A 20210-nucleotide genomic window follows, 5' to 3' on the forward strand; every position below is an offset into this window, starting at 1 on the left:
TTTACAAATCAAATTTTTTGGCATGTACAGTATTAAATTAAGTTTAAATTAATCCAGTGATATAATATGAAACACAGAACAGACATGTTTGTATGAATACTTTTGGTTGGTGTATGACAGCACCACTTAATTATTTTTACATATCCTGGAAGAAGAAACTTAAAAACCTAATTGCTGTGCTAGTACAATAAGGTCACAACCCAGTGAGACACAGAATGACTAAAATAATATTCCCAAGAAAAATCAAATTTCCTGAAAAATACAAGGATGTAGTTAATTTACAAAAAGTATCTCTATGTGGTCATGACATTGTTTTTCCATATAAAGTTGTTACAGAGCATAAGAAAGACCATATTTTCTCTTAAAGCAAAGAAAAAATACAATTCAGAAACATACGACAAAACTGAGCAGACTCTTTCTGGACAAGTAAACACCATTACTGGCTGACTGGGGCTGATTGACCAGGATTTTAATGAAGCAAAGAGCCACAGATTCATAAAATGAGAATGTATTTGACACTGGCTGACTGCCTAATTCAGAGCTCGTTGTGCCCAGCAACCTTGGGTTCTACGTGAAATACAGTTAAGATGGAGGAACAGGACATCACCACTGCCCTAAGAGGCAAACCATGATAACTCGAATAGCTGGCACATGTGAGTGATGACAGAGGAATGGGGAGATGGCAGAGCCAGGATCTCTCTTCAATGAGAATGCTGAAGTGGTTGTCATTTCTCTGACATCCAGCACACCCCCAGGACTGGCAGAAAGGCAGTTTCTCTGTGCCCCACACCAGCAGCCCCAAGGATCCCAGGGGCGAAGAGCCAGAAGAAGCTCACTGCTCTGGGTTAGCAAGATCCCATCTCTGCTGAGCTGATGGCCATGTGCACCATCTCCAGAAGAGTTCAGCCGGGCCACCAAGCCTGCTGGGGGATCACCATCCCTGCTGGTGACAAACCCATAGCCAACCCACCACATGCAATGCTGGCTCCATGCCTCAGGGACTGCATCCAGCCCAACATGTGCACCACAAAGTAATTTGAGTCAGACAGTTGTTCTACTTTACTTTTTAAGATCAGGCCTTCTATAGCAACTCACACCACTAGTTTGATCAAATTTTGAGAAAGCCAGTCCTGGACTGTCATAGCCATTACTGCGCTGTCTACCATTTGTCATGGAGACATCGCACACCAAGGGCGGGTGAGGAGGAAGGATGGCAACAGGAATGCAGCCAATTGAGCATCCCAGAGACCTCTGTGGATCACAGAGCCCAAAGAAGGACACGAGATGGAGAGAAGAGTAGGAATAGGGAATAACTTCTAGGGAGAAACAAAAGATATACTAGCACAATAGACACATTTTTCGTTTGTTTGTTTGCTTGCTTGCTTTTCATTTTCTGCTTTTTTAAATGCAAACCAGAATCAGTTGATTCCCAGAGTAGATAAGTTTGTTGCCTGGTAAAGTTGCAAAAAGTAATATTTACCATGGATCCTTCTGCCGTTTCAGTCATTTCTGGGAAAATCACATTACTCTGAACCACACTAGAAGCTGATATAAGTTGCAAAATCAGATCACTATCTTCACGGTAACACCCCTTAGCCCCTGAAATAAAAAAAAAACCCCAAGCCCAAGATACCAAATTCCATTCTAGAATGCATACACTTCATCACTACCTCCTTTCAGCACCATCTCACATTTGTCACTTTTGATGTCTCTTCTTGTGTGCCTGGTCACCTTCTCAAATTGAGGCACTCTGAAACACAGAGGAGACACAGAATAACCTTTGCTTCTCCTCCATATTTCCATTTCTGTTTTCACTGCCTGTTGCTTTACATGCAGTCTTTAATTCTCTATTTCTGATCCCTTCCATTTATTCAGTCTTTTATAAAAGTCCTGTCACTTCCTTTCTTGTCATTTCTAGAATTCACACATTCTTGCTGGCCACCACAGCTAACATATTTTCTATTGACAGTGTTATTTGCTGTTTTTATTATCAGTCTGACAGCTGGCCTAGTGGGTTATCTTCATCTTTCTAGTCTGCTTCCAAACATCATTAATCTCTTTGAACCCACCTACTCATTTTCTCATTTGTCACACAAGCCAGTGATTTCTTTGCTCTTTTCTATAAACACCTCCTATCCCGTCTCTCACCCTACTAACATCTTTATTCTCATCTCAGCTTCCATACTCAATTTGCCTGCTCTCCTAGTCTTCACTTAACTGCCGTTATCTGCCTTCCTTCAAATGCTTCATAAAATGGGCTTAAAATAATCTTAAAAACACAATCTCCCTACAATCACATTATTATATAAATTACTTCCTCATTAGTGATTCCTGTGGTACTCAGCAGGTCAGTAAATTACACTCCATTTGGATTTTTTCAATTCTAACTCAATTTGCTTCCAGTGAAGGTGACTGTTCTTCTGGAGTCACACCAATGCTATCCCTGTAAACCATGACTCTCAGAAAAATGCCAAGCTTAGAAGGAGACCAGCTCCCACACAAGGTTTCTAAAGAAGAAAGACAAAATACCATAAAGTTACAGCTTCAGATGAATATTTATTCTTCTGAAATTTGTCCAAAAAAAGTCATCCATCTTAGTTCATCTTGCTACTTTGATCTATCTTGATTCTTCACAAGAACCTCGCACAGAAAAAATGTTACACATACATAAATATGATTAACTTGGTATACATTAATAACACGGAAAATTGTGCATTAATACTTATCTAACTGCTGGACACTTTACTGTCCATCAACATGTACACTAGCACCCACCACAGAAAACTGGACATGTGGCAGTAGGTTCTTGTCCTGCTCAATCTCTTCAGGCAAAGTTGAGCAATTATGCTTCCTCATTATTGCCAAAATAATTAAATAAATTTTGTAACATAAACAGAAGGATCGACCACTGGACAATAACACCAGAAAGACAGAAAGTGTCTGTATTGCCACTCAACTACAGAAAGTAATCCAGTTTTTTACCAGTGGACTAGGGAAATCTGTTTATCTTTTGCTGAAAGAGTTTAAATTCAGCTGCCAGCTACTTCAAATATACTTTCAAATGCCTCCTTTTTGTGTTCACACACACTCTGGTTATATAAAAAAAATCAGTTCCCACCACTAGGCTTGAATTTTTAATATTCTACTCTCTCACTCTTGTTTCAGAGACAGGATTTCCATACCTTTTCCCTCTAATGCCACCTGGAAGGATAATGCAAGGTAAAACTCTTCCACCTATCAGTTGTAGTACTGTAGCAAATGTTTCTTTATACCTCTGCTATGGATTTATAGCATTTAATACAAAAGATCACTTCACGTAGTAAAACTAGGTACATCTACATCCACATTTTTCACAGTTTATTTACTTCACTACATGTTAAGGAATTCAGTAATGCCATGAAGACAATATAATCATCAAGATAATCCATTGCTACTGCACAGAAGATGTAACTGGACTTCCCCCTGCAAAGCTTTGCTCTTTGTAAGAGAAACAGGACAGCCACCATCCCAGCCAATAGACTGGCAGTTTAACTGGTGATATTTGCACAGGCACTATCTGAAACAAACAAAACAACCAAAAACCCTTATGAAACTTTTAAACAATGTCCAGTCACAAGTTGCTAAAAGAGAGACCTTCGGAAAGAAACATGCTTTCCACTCCACATTAAGTTCCTTGCATGTTTCTGGCAGACACTAGAAGCCTGGGCAGATACTATGTCTGATGACACTGAACGCAGCAGAAAATGCCATAGGCATATGATTGTTTTCTGCATGTGCTACTGTCTTCGACCCACAACCCAGCAAATATTTTCAGCAGTGCCAGTCATGTTCTGAACCGTGCAAACCATTTCCACAGCTTTCTAGTTTTAACCACAGTAAATTTATCTCACTCACATCACTGAACATTTTTATTCTCTTTAAATATTGTATTAGTTGTTTCATCTCATTGTAGCCATCTAGCAATTTCACAGGGACTTTGTATTTGCTAACACATCCATGCACAGAGACCCTTTGAATGTTAAATGCTTCCATTTCTACTCCCTAGGAAGCCAGCAAAAAATTTGATGCCTATCACAGTACTCAGTCTTAGCCATGTGTCTTACAGAGGTATCTAATGAAATCAAACTTACTGTTATATCATGTTTCATATTCACGCATAATTCATACAGATAAGTTTTCTCAGATGATTTTTCTTTTGGTCATAACCTCAATTTCAGATTTGCCAGTGCATCAGAAGTACCTGCTTTCAAGTTACCAGAATCCCATCATATATGTCAGAAACATTTGGGGTTAACTCTGATCTTTCCCCTGCCTGTTAAATACTGGTAAAGGATTTTGATTTCTCCTATAGGGTCATCATTTAAATTATTAGAATATAATTGTTTGATATTACCACTTTCAGTAATTCTGAATCAAAGAAGCCAGTCATATAACATTGTTGCTATAATTATTTTTAAATTATAAGATATTTCAGGTAGCACTACCCATTCTATATTTGGCTAACATTATTTCAAAAAAAACCCCAGATGATTACTGCAGGATGCTGACCACTCAAAACTCACAAGAAATCAATGCAAGATACAAAGATTCAAATACTACAAGGTCAAGGCCATTTGTGTCAGAAATAGCATGGCCAGCAGGACTAGAGCAGGGATCTGCTCTGTACTCAGCAGTGGTGAGGCTGCACCTCAAATCCAGTGTTCAGTTTTGGACCCTTCACTGCAAGACAGACATTGAGGTGCTGAAACATGTTCAGAGACAGGCAATGAAGCTGATGAAGGGTCTGGAGCACAAGTCTTATGAGGAGCAGCTGAGGTAGCAGGGGTTGTTTGTCCTGGTTAAAAGAACACTGAGGGGAGACCTTATCAATCTCTAGAACTACCTGAAAAGAGGTTGTAGCAGATGGGTGTCAGTCTCTTCTCCCAGGTAACAAGTGACAGGACAAGAGGAAACGGCCTTAAGTTGCACAAGGGGAGGTTTGGATTCAATATTAGGAAAAAATTCTTCGCTGAAAGGATTGTCCAGTGGTAGAGTCACCACCCTGGAGGTATTTTAAAAATGTGTAGATGTGGCATTCAGGGACATGGTTTAGTGGTGGATTTGACAGTGCTAGGTCAACACTTGGACTCAGAGATTTTTAAAGATCTTTTACAACCTGAACTACTCTATTCTACCCTGTCCTATCCTACTCTGTCCTACTCTAAATCACCTCTACCTTATTAGTTATGATCTCTTAGAAGCAATCTAAATATATAATGAGCATGATTATACTATAATATAAAACTGACAGACAGGGACCTGGGGTGAACTGCAATGAAAGATGCAAACTTTGCATAATTTCTTTTTGCAAGAAAAGTGGAAAGGAGGATATTAAATGATGGAGGCAATTTGCTTGGGTTTTTGTTCAGAACACTCGACATCCATGAGGGAGCTGAATCTGATTTTTTTGGATAGAATCAGACAGGAAAAATGAAAAGAAATAAAGAAGAAGGAAAAAAGGCTAGCAACAATGGCTACTCTTCCAGTCTAATGAATCCTCATTCTGTATTCATGAGGAGAGACAATGATGTTATGGCCTGTGGCAGTAGTCCTTGAAAGGTAATGTTTTCTACCACAATTTTGATAAAAAACAGCATGAAACAAATAACTTCACTTTAATGTACTAACAACAGCTCTGCAAACAACACTAATAATATCTTCACTTGTAGTTTTCATTAACCACTTCATGAAAGACACTTTACGTCTCATGTGCATAAGGCTTGCATTACTAATATCTCTTTCTCTACTTTTTGTGCATAACCATGACATCGTTAATTTACTGACATCATTTGTGGTCTTACACTAACCAGATGGCTACTGCTGACTTCGAATCACAGATATTTCTTGTTTTAAGTATCAGGAACAATCTAATTAGATACAAATATACCTCAGTAATGAAGGGAATGACAAGCTGATGATTAGTTATCTAAAGTTGCAACCACAGTTGCTTTTTAATTTTTTTTTAGTCTTCCTCTGATTTACTTAACTTCATTGACATGATGTGTTAAATGTTATCTAATTAATGGAATTAAGACACTGGCCCTTCTACTGGCAGTACTTTTTCTTGGACAATTGTCTAGGGAATCATTATGGTGTTTTTTAAATAAAATAATAAAAAAGGTAAATTCGTATCATGCATTAAAGAATCATCTTTCACACCTGAAAGGTAAGATTTTGAAATCAATTAAGCAGCAAATGTGCACGAATTCTAGCTATCAACATCAACATGTTAAAAAATAAAACTATTAATTCCAGTAAAACAAATGTCACTAATTAATTAATTATTACCTGAGCACATTTTAAATGCACAATCTCAAGGAAAACAACAACAAAAAAGGGAGTGTTATATGTGAAAACAGAGTGTTTACCTTGATTTACCTTGCTACTTTTAACAGTAATATAAATTTGCAAAATGCTGTTCTGCTCATTCTCCCAATCTTTTGAAGATTTGATTCACCTCTTATGCACAGACATGGGATGCAAACAGGAAACTTGTCAGGTCTGATTTGCAAAAAGAATGTGTATCTCCAAGCAAGTATAATTCCATAAATTACATGGAGCCTGGCAATTCTGAGAGCCAAACACATCTTTAGCTCTTTTTTTATTCCCACATGCTAGGAGAGGTACAAATACTCCTTGCTAGAATATCAGAGATATGTGAACATTCTGGTTATACAATCTTTATGAAACTCTAAAGCTAAAATTACCAATATTTCTAGACCACTTTTTAAAACACACACTATCTTGATATTTCCCTTTACATAAAAATTTACTTTTTAAATGCTTTATATTTAGAAGAGAAGATGATCTCACAATAAAACAGCAATTTAAGCAACAGATGACAGTACATATTTTATTTGTAGTACTGCATGGGGAGTGGTTTTAACTTTTCAAAGAAAGGAAGGAGCAACAGATACAGACAGTGAAAAATGCAAATGCTAAGGAAGACTGTAGGAAAAGCTCCAGGAAGACATGCGGATATTTCTCACAATCACAACAGTTAACAGCATTAAGAGCCATCACCAAAATCATCTGGGCAGCTACAAGAACACTACACTAGTTACTGTTTTCCATGTTGAAATTATCTATGAGCAGACCTGAACAGAACAAAAGAAAAAACAGTGGTTGTGTGTAACTCCTGGTATCAATATCTTGCCTGTTATCAAATGAAGGCAAGGGATGCTACACGCCATGGACAGTTCAACTTTTTATATGGTTAAACTGTAATTCCTCCCATGTTTCTTGTAGAATGAAAGAGGTTAGAGAAGAGAATTTCTGATACACAGCGGGTTGACCCTCTAAAGGCAGCACAGTTAACTAAGCACTACAGTCACAGAAATAAATAATAAATCTTGCAGTTTTCAGGAAAGAAGAAAAGGAAACAATTCATTCTGCTGGATTTATAAAACCCAGCAGAACAGATTCTTTGAATGTCTAGCACCAAGTGTTTCATAAAGCCAAAATCCAAGCCAGTTTTTTAAATACTTGTTTCAAAATTGCAACCAAACTACTGCTAAAAGTAATTTGTCGGTTCTACATGAGATGGAGACATCTAGGAGAAAAGAATGCAATACAGAAACATGCAGAACTGATTTTTTCCTGTGGTTTTAAAACAAATTAGCTGTCAGTGATTTGCAGAATAACAAGAAATACTGACTAATTAAAAATGTTCAAGTATGTGAGCATGATTGCTGGGAAAATAATGCCAATAATTTACTGGCTAGTTAGCCCCTTAGAGAATGCCAGCATTGGATAGTTCTTGAAATTGAGAAGAAATGGTGTATGTCTTGTATTAATTCATCATTCCGTTCATTGCAAGTCAGTGACTGATGGCTGTGCCAATGTTAAGGAATAACATTCATTAATAACCAGCACTTCCAGCTGAGAAACACAAGTTCGACCTTTCTGAACCTTTGGATGCATATTGTACGTGTTAAGACACAGCAAATCAAACATGCCCTACAGATACTTGTTGTGGTTGATTTATTCCTTTTTAAAACCAAGAATGGAAAACTGCACTCTCTTGAGATTTGAGGTACCACTGAGTTTACACAAAGACTAAAGAAACAATTCCTCACAGCAGGATTTCCAAGACCTGCTGCTATACAGTTTAGAGCCAAAGCTACAAAGCCCTAACTAGGACATCTTGAAAAATATACTGAGGCATCTACTTTCATGTGAGGAGAGAAAGTTCAGGATTTACTGGAAAGACTAAATGCTCAGGTCCTTAAATCAAAAATGAGTAAGAAAAATTACTGAAAGTTCTGCCTGGGTAGCAATACTGACTGTTTAGATAGAATATCCAATAACAATTTGTTTTTACTTACAAGCCTTTAAGCACAGTTTAGAAGTTCAGGATTAGGTTTTTTTTTGGGGGGGGGGGGTTAAGGAACAATAAAAATGGTCAATGTCTACTTTCTGTTTGTCACACAAGGTGAAAAAGTTTTCAATCCAACATCCCTTGTGACATTCAACATAAGCCACTGGGCTGTATCAACAGCAGCATAGCCAAGGGAAGGGAGCACTCCCTTTACTCAGCCATCATTAAACCACACACAATTTTGTCCCCTCTCAGGTCAAGAATATGTTGACAAACTTCAAGAAGTCCAGAGAAGAGTCCCCAAGACAGTCAGTGCTGAATCTTAAGGCCCCATGAGGAACCCGTGCAGAACCAGGGCTCACTCAGCCCCAAGACAAGACAGCTTTGGGGGCACCTCACAGTAGTAGCCTCCCAACACCTAAGGGAGGTTATAGAAAATACAGAGCTAGGTTCTTTACAAAGGCACATACTGAGGTACAATGGCTACAAACTGAAGCTGGGGGCATATAAAGGATGAAGAGAAAAAAACATCTCACTGATTGTGAGATTAACTAAGCACTGGAAGAAGCTGTAAACTTCCACTCTCAGAGATTCTCAAAACCCAACAGGAAAAAACCCTGAACAATCACATTTAAATTCAGTGTTGCATTGAGCAGGAGATTGGAGAAGAGATCTCCTGATGTGCCTTCAAGCCTGGGGTGGTATGAGGAGGGAAACATAGATGGACCACTGCCCATCCTGTAATCACCCCAGAAACCCTGCAGAGGAGTGACCAACCTCAACTGCTTCAAAAGAATGCATGAGAAACCCAAACCAAGTAACTACGGAATTACTTGCCACACAGGAGATTATTCATTCTCCTTAAAACAGATGCTTTTTCCAGTGACTTAACTATCTCATTCTTTTGGGGGTTTGTTTGTTGGTTTGTCTTTAAACAATTTATATATTCTTATTTAAGTGTATTTAAAAAACAATAAACATGCATTAATTATGCAAGAAAGATACTCTGGTAATGAGACCTTCTGGTTCCTTCCAGTTTGCAATACTGTGTAGCGTTGAAACTATTCCATTTCAAGTGCAACGGGAAACAGCTTCCTCCACAGGGGAAAGAAAGAAACAGAACTCCCCCAAATACAGTAACAGTAAATACAGGCAGGAAATAACCTGACATCCTTCTGCTGCAATTCTAGCAATTCCAACTGCTTTATCCTCTGGGGCACACTAATGACCATTTGGGGCTTTCTGCCACTTCCTTACTATTGCCAGTATAGCTCATCACCAAGCAGCCAAGTCGTAAGAAACAAGATTTGTGTATTTCCTCTTTTTTGCTTTTTAACATGGAGTCCTGTAAAGGAAGGGATCAACTGCAATGATTAGGCCAACCCTCATTTCTAGACCCTCAAAACAGCTCTGTGGAGTTGTCTTACACCCCTCGGTCTGTCTACATGCCACAATAAAAATGTAGATATAGAGAGAGGTTGATTGAGTCTGCCAAAAGTTGACAATGGCTTATTTTACTTAAGGAATTTTAAAGAAATTTTTAATTTTAAAATTTTAATTTTAAAGAAATTTTTGCTTAAAATTGCTGTGGTACAGTAAACTGCAAGAGTTGTGGGGTTTTTTTAAATGCATAAAATGAGTATGTTTATTTATGCTTTCAGCAAATGAATCAGAAATGTATTTGTAGGAGTCTTCAAGCAACTGTGAAGATATGTGTGCAGAAGACAATGAAAAGCTGCAAGAAACGGGTTATATTTCTGTACAGTAACAGCATTATGATTGAGTTCTTTCACTCAGTTCAATAAAAATAAATGGCTAACAAGTTAAATACTACAAAAGGGCAGTTTAAGATACATTATATCAATATTCTTGCATATATACATGGTATTGTATTTTGCCTCAGAGTATACGCACATTGTGTTTCAAGGTTCAAACAAATCAAAATATTACAACTTGGAGGGCAAAGTTGTAGCGGGTGGAGGAAGTGTAAAATAGGTTCAATTTTCTCATACTTGGGACTTCTCTCATCACAAAGGCATCACTTGCAGAAGAGCATGGAAAATACATGTCACTGAATGCCAATCCTTCCAAACATTACAGGGCCCACTATTAAGAGCAACAAGCCATTAAACAAAGAGATGAAGTCAACTATTGGATTTACTCAAAACAAGGTGGTAGCACACTTAAGGCTTGTGTGGTACAGATAAAATTCTATTTGCTTGGCTGACTAGGTTTTTCTCCCCCATCTATTGTGTTTTCTGTGCTGTAACTTGGGGAATATGAAGGTTGTTTCATCTGAGAGTAGGGAAACAGTGATGCTCTGAGATAAGCTGTACAAAAGGCCACACTAAGAAGCACAGCAGTAGGCTCACATAAGACTTTCGAACACACCTACACCCCATGGAAATGACAGGCCCCTCCCAAGGAGTAAGAAGGAAAATACATTCTTATAGTAAGATGGATACATATATTATTACCCAAAAAAGATCAAAGGTCCTAACCAATGTACCATATGGTAAGAAAAGCATGAAAACTTAGGGGGGGGGAAAGGATGTGTCGAATTAGGCAAGAAGGAGAAGCTCATTTATCACAGAGTTCCCCTAATTAGCAAATGTACAAAAATAATTAATAAAGCATCTTAAAACCATAGGAGAGGCTTTTGTTTTGTTAGACTTCAGAAGAAAACAACTAAGAAGGTCAGGGAAAATATGACATCAAAGTCTATATACAAGTTTATAAGAAGAAGCATAGTGAAAATCATGAACTATAGAGCTTAAGGTCCTTCTAGCTGAAACATGTTTTCACAAATAGACAAATAGGCACTGTACCACACTGGGTTGTTGGAGGGGTTTTTTGCCCAATTATACGCTGAACTGATGGAAGAAAGTGCTAAACTTGATTATCTTTTTCAGAAACTTTGTTTTTAAGAACACAGTAAAGGCATTTTACCCAAAGCACATCTTAAGAAACAAAAAAAAAAGCCGGTAAACTGGTTATTCACTTTCTTTCAATTTATAGAAAAGAAGCCATGGAAGTGGTGTTTTTTATTTACATAGTGGTGTTTTTTATTTACATAGTACTATACTGGAAATACACATGCCTCACATTTAGCTAACAAGAGATTTGGGTCATACTTCACAGATCTTTGTTCTCCAAATTACACAGTAATTTTGCATGTTAAAATGTCTAGAGAAGAAAGAAGGAGGAAGAATAAAAAGATTATGCAGCTTCTCTGGCTGATGGTACACTTATCACCACAAAATTTCTTTGACCAACAGCACTACAACCCAAAGAAAACAATTTTATAACTTAGCATTTAGAAAAGGCATAAATATTTCTCTACGACTTTCCACACAGAAACATACAATTATTGCCATCATAGAAAAATGCAAAAATGAAGAAAGTAATTATAATTCCATCCTTTCAACTGAAAATGCCCTGCAAAACACATGTACTAGAAAGTCTGGTCTCTGACAACGTTTCAGAAGGTTAAAACTTATCCTTTCTTTGAACTTGCTGTCTTGTAGAAGTGAAATTAAGTATGTAACTGTGCAAAAAATGTGACGTTATTAGGGAATGTAATGGGGCAGGTCTTTAAAATTCTAAGCACTGAGCAAAGAACAAATTAATTGAAACATGTTTTAGCAATCACATTACAGCTATGAATACTGTTTTTAACAATATTCTCATAGAAATAGGGCAACAAGATGCCAACATGAGCTAATATGTATTTATGGTCTCAAAAGTTTTTTTACATACATCAAGATCTGTGGAGACAAATTTTTCTCACTTGCCTTTGGCTTACGAGTTAATCTATTCTCAGTGACCGGGAAACTGCTATTCTGTTGTAAAAAGCCACAAATATAATAAGGGAAGAAAAACACAACACAAACAGATGCAGCCATTATGCAAACATTTTGCATGTTCCAGATATTTTCCAATATATGAGCATGTATTAAAGTGAAATTCAGAGTAAGTATCACCGTACTTGTTTGCAAGATTTCCTGGACAAGCAAATCAACATTATCAGAGATACATAATGCTGTAATCAACATCACCTTTTACAGCTGGAGATTTATCAATTTGGAGAAAGGCTTACTTTCAAATTACAAAAGGCAGGGGTACAGTGTGTTTCACTGACCATTTCTTTCTGAGCCTTTGGAACTTCAATCTGCATTTAACAAAAGCTAAACTAAAGTTAAAGGCTAAACATGTACTTGCAATCTGAAATTTATGACTGCTAGCAAAAGGAGATCAATGTTCCTCAAATTACCTAGGAGCTAATTTCTCTAATAGCATACCTTTTAACCAAAAAAAACCATCAGCATAGAGTTTGAGTAGCATTAGCACAGCTAGGGAAAAGACAGCACTTGTTTAGCATCTTTTTAAGTTTTGTATGCTTCAGCACAACAACAGCCCAGAAAACACTCCCTTAACTGTTAAGGAAGTAATTTTCAGTCTCCTGTGGAACTTCTGATCAAGGGAGAGAACTGATCCCCACTATATTACCATTTAAATACTATAATACCACTTATGTACTTCAGGTATAAGTTATGGTTCTGTCAAGCTACATTAACTAATTAGTGGCTTAGAAACAGTAGACAGAGTATGCAATGTCTGCAATCCCATGCTTTATAATATTTTGCCCAAAACGGAGTGGTTAATGCATCACTCACAAACACACAGACTCACTCTTAAGTTTTACTTCATTTCCAAAACAGCCTCCGAACAAAAGACTCCCTGAATGAGTTCAGAGAAGAGCTACACTGCATTGTCTAATCATTCAAATTGTAACAGTATAGGGTCTTAAAACTCTTTATTTATGGGGAAAGCAGATTTACATAAGCCTCATCCCTTTCTCTTCAGAACTGGACAATTGATAGGAAATTCAGAGCTGTTAATTTCCACAGTTAATCTTAATGGTTGATTTTATGCCTTGCAAATGTTATTCTAAAGTGTTAGAGTAAATAGAACATTACACTGCTGTTGATTTAAGTGATTATGCATACTTTTTCCCATCCAAAGGATTATTTACTAAGGCAACAAACTGAATTAAAAAGTACTCCTTTTTATTCATGGAGGAGTTCACCTATGGAATTCATTGCCACAGGATCAAAGCTAACACTGTAGCTCAGATTTAAATATATAAAAGAAATTAAAATACAGAACAGCAACCTTAATGTGACATTCGGGTTTTACAACTGCCTACTTAAGATAGTAAATGGGCAGGTAAGACCATCAGGAAAAGAGGAGAAGTGCATTAATTCAATCGCATTCTGAACGCAATGCATCAAAGGATATACTTCTAACAAACACACCAAAACAGCTGATTTATCTAACAAAATAACTCCCAGTATACCAGTTTCTCTCAGTAAAAGAATCAGAGGACTCCCTCGCTCATATTCCTGGCAGCAACACACACACTTTCTCTGAAAACTTCTTATCTGCATCTTCTGACCTGCTTAGCTTCAGAGACCTGTCAAGATGACAGAACGAAGATCTGTGATCACCACAAAAGTAATGTTACAGAAAACTTTTGCCCTAGAAAAAAAACCTGGATTGATTTAGTTACAAATATTGATCAATCTGCTGCAGAACTTAAGGAGAGGAGTTCTAGTTCCATCTTTTGTGGCATTGATCTTTAAATAGTTTCCCAGCCTACATGCTAGGGGGAAGTAGAGTCAGTCAACCTGAGATGGCTGTTACACAAGAGGGAAAACACTGTGCTTGTGGCAGACTGCTGCCTCCCCCTCTCCCAAAAACTGGTTTTTTTGGATCTTAATTGACCTAAGATGGAAGCCACAGAGATTGCAATGACATTTGCTTTTTGTACACAAGAACATCTAACCCTGTGCCTACAAGCCTGGAAAATGTTGCTCTCACTAGATTGTATATATTGCTCTCCCTTGACACCTTTCACCTGCTCCCATTGAACTAGGCAAAACTTCCTTTAATAAAAGAAGCCAGATAAATTTATCTAAATCACTTGAAGAGGGGAAGGAAAGCTTCCTGTTTAACCCATTTAGGATCTCTTGTGCAAACTGACAACCGAGTAATTTTTTTTTCAGCATGCTACCCACTAAGGTTTCCTAGAATTTTTGTTGCTGTGATTAATATTTTTATGAGTGTTTTGGGACAACATCAGAGTTTTAATACTATCATGGTGTTTCCTACCATTCTCTTGGTAAATCATAATAAATATTGCCCCATGTCACCATAATGGCAAAAAAACTCAGTTTGATCTTTGCCTTCTTTTCAGTAACTGACCAATTTTAGAGCATTACAAACAGCACTCTCCCCATCTACGTGAAGTTTATTTCAACTTTAAAAATATGTCAGTGTTTTTTGATATATATGTATATACTGTAATATGCAATGTCACTACTCAAATAACCCTCTACTTTGAACAGTCCTGCATCACAACTTGCTTTGTCATCACCATGACATCACCTGTACAGACTGGCACATAATCATTGTGGCCTGAAAACTGCAATGCAAAGTCATATTGTACCATCATTTTTTGAACAACCACCTCCAGTGCAATCAATGAAAAGCATCCAAAAAGTAATAATCCAAGCACGGCATTGTTCACTGCCCCTGCAGGATTGCCTTAATATTACAGTTGTTCAACTTTTTCTCTCTATAGGAAGTGTGAATAGTAATGACTCAAAGCGTCAAAAAAAATCATTGTATTGAGTTCTAAAGTACACTAAAGCATGTAATTTAAAAAGCATTTTAATACTTATTAATGTAGCTATTCAGATATTACCACTCCAAAAATTTTATCAATTAATTTGGGGATAAAAGTCGAAGAGCACCTAAGCACCCTGGAATCTACCTTTTCCATCCAAGGCAGAACAAGGATCTCACTCCTGCTAAGACACTTCCAGCAACTGGATATATATATTTTTGAAAATACTATAATGCTTCAAGAAATATTCTCTGTAATATATCATTTATATCCTGAAGAGATTATAATTCTGATTCATTCAATATCGTTCTGATGAATCATGGTTGCTGAAAGCACAAATAAAAGGAATTCCTGCTATTTATCAGGAGTTCAAATACTTGGCTCAAAGAAACAAGTGAAAACTTACAAATAATATCTGAACTCTGTTACCTGAAAAAATTCTGAAATATTTTCTTTTTACCTGCCATCACTTACAAAACACTGATACTTCAACTGAATACCTCAGAAAACCCTCAACTTTCTGGAAGCTCCTACAACATTTAGCTCATCTGGGTCAAAATTCAGGAGTTCAGAAAGCAAGTGTAACTTCTGGGAAGTGCTTGGGCCAGGCAGTTAGCTCACTGAAGCCGATTAGCTGATAACACACAATCCCACACCATCAGCCAAAAACCAGAGACAGCTGTCCTCTGGAAAAATGTCCTAAGCATTTTTTTCCCCAGCACCCCATTTGAAAATAACCCTATTTTGCTTAAGAAAAAACCAATTAATTGTGTGTTAAGTAAAATAATTGGAAGCAGAATAATTAAAAATTCTTATCAAGTGATGTAAACTAACTTTGTGGTTCAAGTCTCTATAAACCAAACAAAGCAATTAGCAAAAGACTGTTTTCATGCCTTACTTCAAAGAGACAAATCACCTTTTGCATGTTTCAAGTACAGATGACTAACAAAAAAAAGACAGGTTCACACCAAGGCTCAAGCTTTAAAAAACAAAACACAAAAAGCCCACTTTTCACCACCAGAGCCAAAAGCTCCCTCTCATCTATTTTATTATTTGGTTTTTTTCAGCACTGTACTACTACAGTGCAGGAAAATATCACATTGCAGTAATCTTACTAAAAAAAAACACACCACCACCCAACAATAAAGTATGCAACTCTTTCTGTCTTATTACAGAACACAATACTTTATTTGCAGGAAGTTTCATGTTACTGTAAGTTATCATTTAAATTCTAGGTTCACATCAGACTGAATGTAAGATTTTGCCATGAAAATAACATGACAGGATCAACTTTGAAGTCATATAGCATACAATCAGCTTCCAAAGTCTTTCATTTTGTACATGTTAAATCTCCTGTCTTCAGGAGACACTCAAGTTATGTCATTCTTGAGCTTTAAATGGATACATCTAGGCTTACCTGCAAAAGATTACACTCTCCAGTGCTACAGATCTGATCCTAAACATTCTCATGAAGAACAGTGTTTTCTCAGTTACATCGTACTAACCAATGTTTGGAAAGTATTTCATACCAGCAAAGATAATTAGCATTAGTATTTAATTTTACTTCCTTTTAAAATAAAATATTTAAAGTATTAGGAATTTAAGGCATTTACCATTTTAACTGTATTTTTAAAATCAGATTCCAACTTAGCAGATGTATTACTTTTAATGAGTCTGCCACAGCTGCCACTGCCCTCTACACACCTAGTCAGGGGTCTCCAACCTCATTACTTTCTACTCTTAGAAACCAAAAAGCAAATTGTACTACAATAAGAAACTGTAGTAATCTAGCATTTCAGAATCACACACAATGGATTCTGATCCAAAAGAACAACTCTGTATTTCCACCTTTTGGCACGGGTAGACACATTTACTGCCCAGACGGGCAGGAGACACAAGGCATCACTATGCACAGTAAGTCCTCGTGGCAGCTTTTCAGCTGCGGATGTAACCTCACTGTAAGTCATACAAAAAACCATCACTTTGATATATGAACTCTAAAAAGCCTTTTCCAGAAGCCCATGAAACACTTCCTTGATGCTTTGGAAAGGAGGAGAGCACTGGCTCAGGGATAACTCAGGTGCAGACACAAGGTAAGTGCAAAAGTGAAGCAGGCTGAACTATGTTCCACCCTAGTGAGGACTCCACTAACAGCTTGTGAAGGGGAAAAAAATAACACCTACAGACACAGTAAATTAAGGTACAGAGTGGCACAGACAAGCTGTTTGTCCATTTGGTGATTCCTCTCTCAAATCCAACTGAACGGGATCACTAGGTCCAAACCCAAAAGTTCCGCAGTGGGATTTCTTTTTCATATTCAAGACGGGAAGTCCCTCCTTCAGGTTTTATATTTCGATTAATCTTCAGATGAGTAAGATTTATGAGCACAAGCAATTCATGACAACATCAGTTCTCATCTGTGGAGGTATTACTGCAATGCGAAAGTACTTCTGCATTACTAAGTGTCAGGAACCTGGACAGGAAAACAATTTTATCTGAACTTGTTTTGATACAGAAAGAGTTTGGCAAGAGCCAGACTGAGAGTCTAACAGAACAATACCTCCCCTATTTTCATACCACAGCTAGATATTACAGTATTAGAGTAATATTTTAAAATTTCATGCAAACACCATTTTTTCTAGAATCCTTTCTTCTCCCCATGTGTCTTTACAGCAAATTCATACTCATCTATACTTCAAAGATCTTCCATAACTTTAAAGAAAGCATGGATGGGGCCCACCAAATTTCAAACAGAGGGTGCCCTATGCCCAACCTTTGCACTGAAAGACCTGCCTGATACCACCCTTTGGCTTTGAGGGCAACCCACCACCTGCCCCATCCATCACCATTCAGTTCCTCTGCACACAGTGTTCCCACACACCAGGCACCAAGGCACTGACACTTGATTGCTCAGGGATAGCTCCAAAGCCACTCACCTGCTGCCATGGGCCTGGGGAACTGTGGCGTCCCCAGCACCAGTGATGCCCACAAAGTGCACGTCAGGGCACCTGCAGGGAGGCCACAGGCTTTGGAAGGGGCGGAAAACTATTGCAGATGCTGGCGGTGGTCTGGAAATCTGCCTTCATCTCACCCCTCATACAACCCTGCTCACAGCACCCACCACATGGCCTCAGGCACGGGAATGGAGATAAAAGTCCCTTTTCAATCCCAGGCTGTGAAAGCAGGAGGGGCTGCATACTGCGAGGCACCAGGGAGTGCCCTGGGTCTCGCATGCCTCCGGCGGGCCTAAGGATGCTCTCCAAGTCCTCCTTCCCCAAGGAGAAGTCGGAGGCAGTGAAGGGCACCTGGAGCCAGAGCGTGTGGCACACCTCCCGGGAAAGGTGGAGGGAAGACGCTGAAATAGGAAGGCGCTGGCCTGGCCACCGTGGGGCTACTGAAGGGCAAAGCCCTGGGAAGGATGCATGCTTCGGGGGCCGCTGGGCAGCCCCGTCCCGAGAAGACGGCGAGACGGCCGGAGAGACGCCCCCCTCAGCCCTGACTTCGGCACCAGACTCCGCGCCCTCCGCGCGACCAAGAAGGGGCCGCCGGCGGCCCGGGAGCGGCCCGGCAGCCCCGCGGCGGCCGCGCAAGGTACGGGCGGCACCGCTCCGCCGCCCGAGGAGGATGCGCGACGCGGGGCTGACCGCCAACGGGTTCCTTTCCATGCCGTGCGAACGGGACATCATCCCCGGGCCCCGCTTTCCCCGGTCCCTCCCCGCAGTCCCCCACTGCCCCGGCCGGCACTAGCCCCGACAGAGCCGCTCTCCGCAATCGCGGCTCTCGAGGCGAGCCCTTCGTCCTGCCGATCTAAGGGGCAATCGGGACTTATTCAGAGGTTTATTTTCAAATTGTGCGGAAGGCACGGCTTAATATTAACATATTCACCCACGGCTGGACACCGCAGTGCTCCATCCAAAAATAATTCGTTTCTTGGATGGCCGCCTGCTAAGCAACGCGTTTTAATAAACTGAAATTTCTCTCTCTGAAAGTAAGGACAATCTCCCTCCTGAAAATCTCCTAAAACTTGATAACTGTTCCTTCTGAAAGACGTTCGCTGTCACTTTTAAAAAATACCCCCGAAACTCTAAAACGGCAGCTGAACCACACTGCCTGGAGGGCAAGCCTTGAATCCTCCTCTCTCCCACGCCTTTCCCGAGGATGCGGGGCGACGCGGGGCTCGGGAAGCAGCCGGCAGCGTTTCCCACCGAAAAGCCGCGGAACCCCGCACGCCGGTGCTGCAGCGGCGAGCAGAGCCCTGCCACAAGTGCGAGCCCCGCACTCCCGGGTGGACAGCAACAGCCACAAAATTAACAACAGCAACAAAGATGTAAGAACTTAGGGCTGAGTTCCGAAGTTCAAAGTTTCTTGGGAAAATACCGGAATGTGGGAGAAGCCGCGGGGAAGGTGAGCGGAGCATCCCCCACGCCGTCGGCCCGCCGGGCAGCGACAACGGCCCCGCGGGCCCGGGACGCGCAACTCGCCCGGCGACCCACCGAGGGAGGGAGGGAGGGAGGGACGTACCGGCAGTGAGGCACACGGGCAGGAGCAGTCGGAAGGTGAGCCCGCACACCACCTCGGTTGCCATCGCGGCGGGCAGGGGTCGCGGCCGGCCGGCCCGGGAGCCGTCCCTCTCTGAGCGCCACCGCCGCTTCTCTAGGTCCGCCCGTGCGCGGAGCCGCCGCGGCGGCGGAGCATCGCCCGTCCGTCCCCTCCTCGCCTCGCCTCAGCCGCTCCGCCTCACGCCTCCCGCTGCATCCCGGCGGCAGCTCATGCAACCAGCGCCGCGCCGCACCCCCGACCCGGGGCACACACGCACACCCCCGCCCCCTCGGGCCTCCCCCACCGCCCTCCCGCCCGCCTCCCCTCGGCGGCAGCGCGGAGCGGCCGCCCCGACGGCGCGGGCCCAGCCGGCGGCACCCACGGCGCGACCCGCGCAAGGGAACTGCCCCGCGCCCCGCCCCGCGCCCCGGGGCCGGGCCGCTCCGATCCTCCCCCGCCCCTGCTTGTGCCCCCCTCCGCAGGGGGACCCTCCTGCCACCGCGCTGCGACACACCCCCCCGGCCGGTTCCCGCTCTGCGCCGAAAACTTCACCGGTTTTCCCTAACGCTTTTTAGTGTAATGTTGTGTGTTCGGGTTTTTTAATTGATTTTTTAAAAACTT

General features: G+C 40.5%; 1 protein-coding gene across 2 annotated transcripts in view; it reads right to left on the bottom strand.

The window, feature by feature from the left end:
• Window positions 1–19643, bottom strand: part of PIEZO2 (piezo type mechanosensitive ion channel component 2) — a 297287-nt gene extending 277644 nt beyond the window's left edge. Inside the window, exon 1 of one of the 2 annotated variants that reach the window (XM_027650978.1) lies at window positions 19572–19643. In XM_027650978.1, the coding sequence (XP_027506779.1) occupies window positions 19572–19635 (64 nt within the window). In that variant the 5' untranslated portion in view covers window positions 19636–19643. The remainder of the gene's footprint in view (window positions 1–19571) is intronic. The other variant, XM_027650979.1, reaches the window with a different exon arrangement.
• Window positions 19644–20210: the final 567 nt, after the last annotated feature.

This window comes from Corapipo altera, unplaced genomic scaffold, assembly GCF_003945725.1.
Source record: "Corapipo altera isolate COAL_440 unplaced genomic scaffold, ASM394572v1 24, whole genome shotgun sequence".
Taxonomy (NCBI): domain Eukaryota; kingdom Metazoa; phylum Chordata; class Aves; order Passeriformes; family Pipridae; genus Corapipo; species Corapipo altera.